The following is a 1,804-nucleotide window of genomic DNA, read 5'->3' on the forward strand; positions in this document are numbered from 1 at the left end:
GTTGTCAAGTTTTGCATTCGAAAACGTCAATCATGGCAATAGCAAACTTCACGTAAAAACACAGATAAAAGTTACGTTTTTACTACTGGCAAATTTTTCTATCTCGCAAGTACATGTGCCCAAAGTTATATTTATTATTTACGTTACATTAATTGTTTTAATACAAATACATACAATTATACCGTGTAGAAGTAAGATGTCTGTGGATGAGCTGAATGGCTCCGAGCTTGGTACCAAAGAATATTGGGACAACAGCTACGACCGTGAAATTAAAAACTACAAAAATTATGGAGATGTTGGTGAAATTTGGTTTGATGAGGACTCCCAGATTCGCGTCATAAACTGGATAATGAAGCAGGATAATTTATCAACAGATATAAAGATAATTGACATGGGATGTGGCAATGGCATGCTTCTAATTGAATTGGCACGCGAGGGATATACCGACTTGCTTGGCGTAGATTACTCTCCCAATGCTATTGAGTTGGCCAAACAAATTGCCAAAGATCAAGAATTGATCATTCGTTACGAGGTTGCTGATCTGCTAAATAACGAACTTTTTCTGCAACAAATTGACACTCCTTTCGGCATTGTGCATGACAAAGGTACTTATGACGCTATCAGCTTATGCCCGAAAAATCCAAAGGAAAAACGAGAGGCTTATATTCGTACAGTTCATAGTATTATGGATGAAAAAAGTGTTTTTATTATAACATCGTGTAATTGGACTGAAGATGAACTCATAATTAGTTTTGTTGATAAATTTCTCAAGAAATGTACAATTCCCACACCCTCGTTTAAATTTGGAGGCAAAGTTGGAAGTGTAGTCAGCTCCATAGTTTTTACTAAGAAAATAAGCTAATAAAACTTGTCTGAAATAAAATTTGTTAATTAAGAACATCTGATGCAGATACATAAATACTGTCCATGGAATCACGTTTTCTTGCGTTAATATACATATATTCCATGGATAAATCTTTGGCATAAGTTCAGAATAAGGCCCGTTAAGCTGGAACAAGACAAAAAAAAGAGGGCGTGGTCCGCCCTTTTTTCTAATTTACATGGTATACAAATTTTTATGGCAAACATATTTTCGGGGTAATGGTGGGGCGAAGGGGGAATTTTCGAAAATTTAAAATGACCATTATTTTGAAAAATTCCTGACCGAATTTGAAAAAATGGGTATCGTTGGTAAAAATTTTACCAGCAGGAGAGCCCAAAAAATGAGAGCGTGAGAACGAGAGAGAGCTGCTAGTTCCTGCCTTGATAAAAAAAAAGAAGGTAGTTTCCATAAACAACTTGACGGATACTTAGATCTTTGAAGCTTCATAATAACCCTGTTCGCGTACGCACTATCCAGTAAAATCCAGTACTAATTTTACTGGTTTTTACTGGATGTCGTTTTCGTACGTAAAACTTGCAGCAAGGCGAATTAATATAAGGTGATAGATCCCCCACATATGAAGGCACAAAGTGACGGGTCAGTGCATCAAGAGCAACGCCACGTGTTGTAGAGAAATCTTTCGTACCGCACACGGCAGCAATTCTTTGAAGTTTTGCAAGCAGACTTCTCACGCTCTTGATTGAGAATCTGCTCCACCATACCACTGTTCCTCGTCAGATTTCCACTATAATTTTGTATCCAGTGTTACTTATAGATACTTCACTTCCGGAGAATTCTGAATTGTGACTCCTTTCATTGTAAGCGCAATGAGACCATTCAACCTTCTCCGAATCCTGGTTTCGGACTATGCTTTAATGACGAAATAACTAACATTACATCTTCTTCGGACTATTTAACAAA

The 1,804-nt window shown here is 37.0% G+C and overlaps 1 protein-coding gene across 1 annotated transcript; it reads left to right on the forward strand.

Annotated features, from left to right (window-relative positions):
* LOC118747268 (EEF1A lysine methyltransferase 2-like) lies at positions 1–1,804 on the forward strand. The gene is made up of 2 exons (XM_036481269.1): positions 1–109; positions 190–1,804. The coding sequence occupies exon 2, from the start codon at positions 197–199 to the stop codon at positions 860–862; it is 666 nt and encodes a 221-aa protein (XP_036337162.1). The 5' UTR covers positions 1–109; positions 190–196; the 3' UTR covers positions 863–1,804.

This window comes from Rhagoletis pomonella, unplaced genomic scaffold (genome assembly GCF_013731165.1).
Source record: "Rhagoletis pomonella isolate Grant_MI unplaced genomic scaffold, Rhpom_1.0 Rhpom_scaffold_00011, whole genome shotgun sequence".
Taxonomy (NCBI): Eukaryota; Metazoa; Arthropoda; class Insecta; order Diptera; family Tephritidae; genus Rhagoletis; species Rhagoletis pomonella.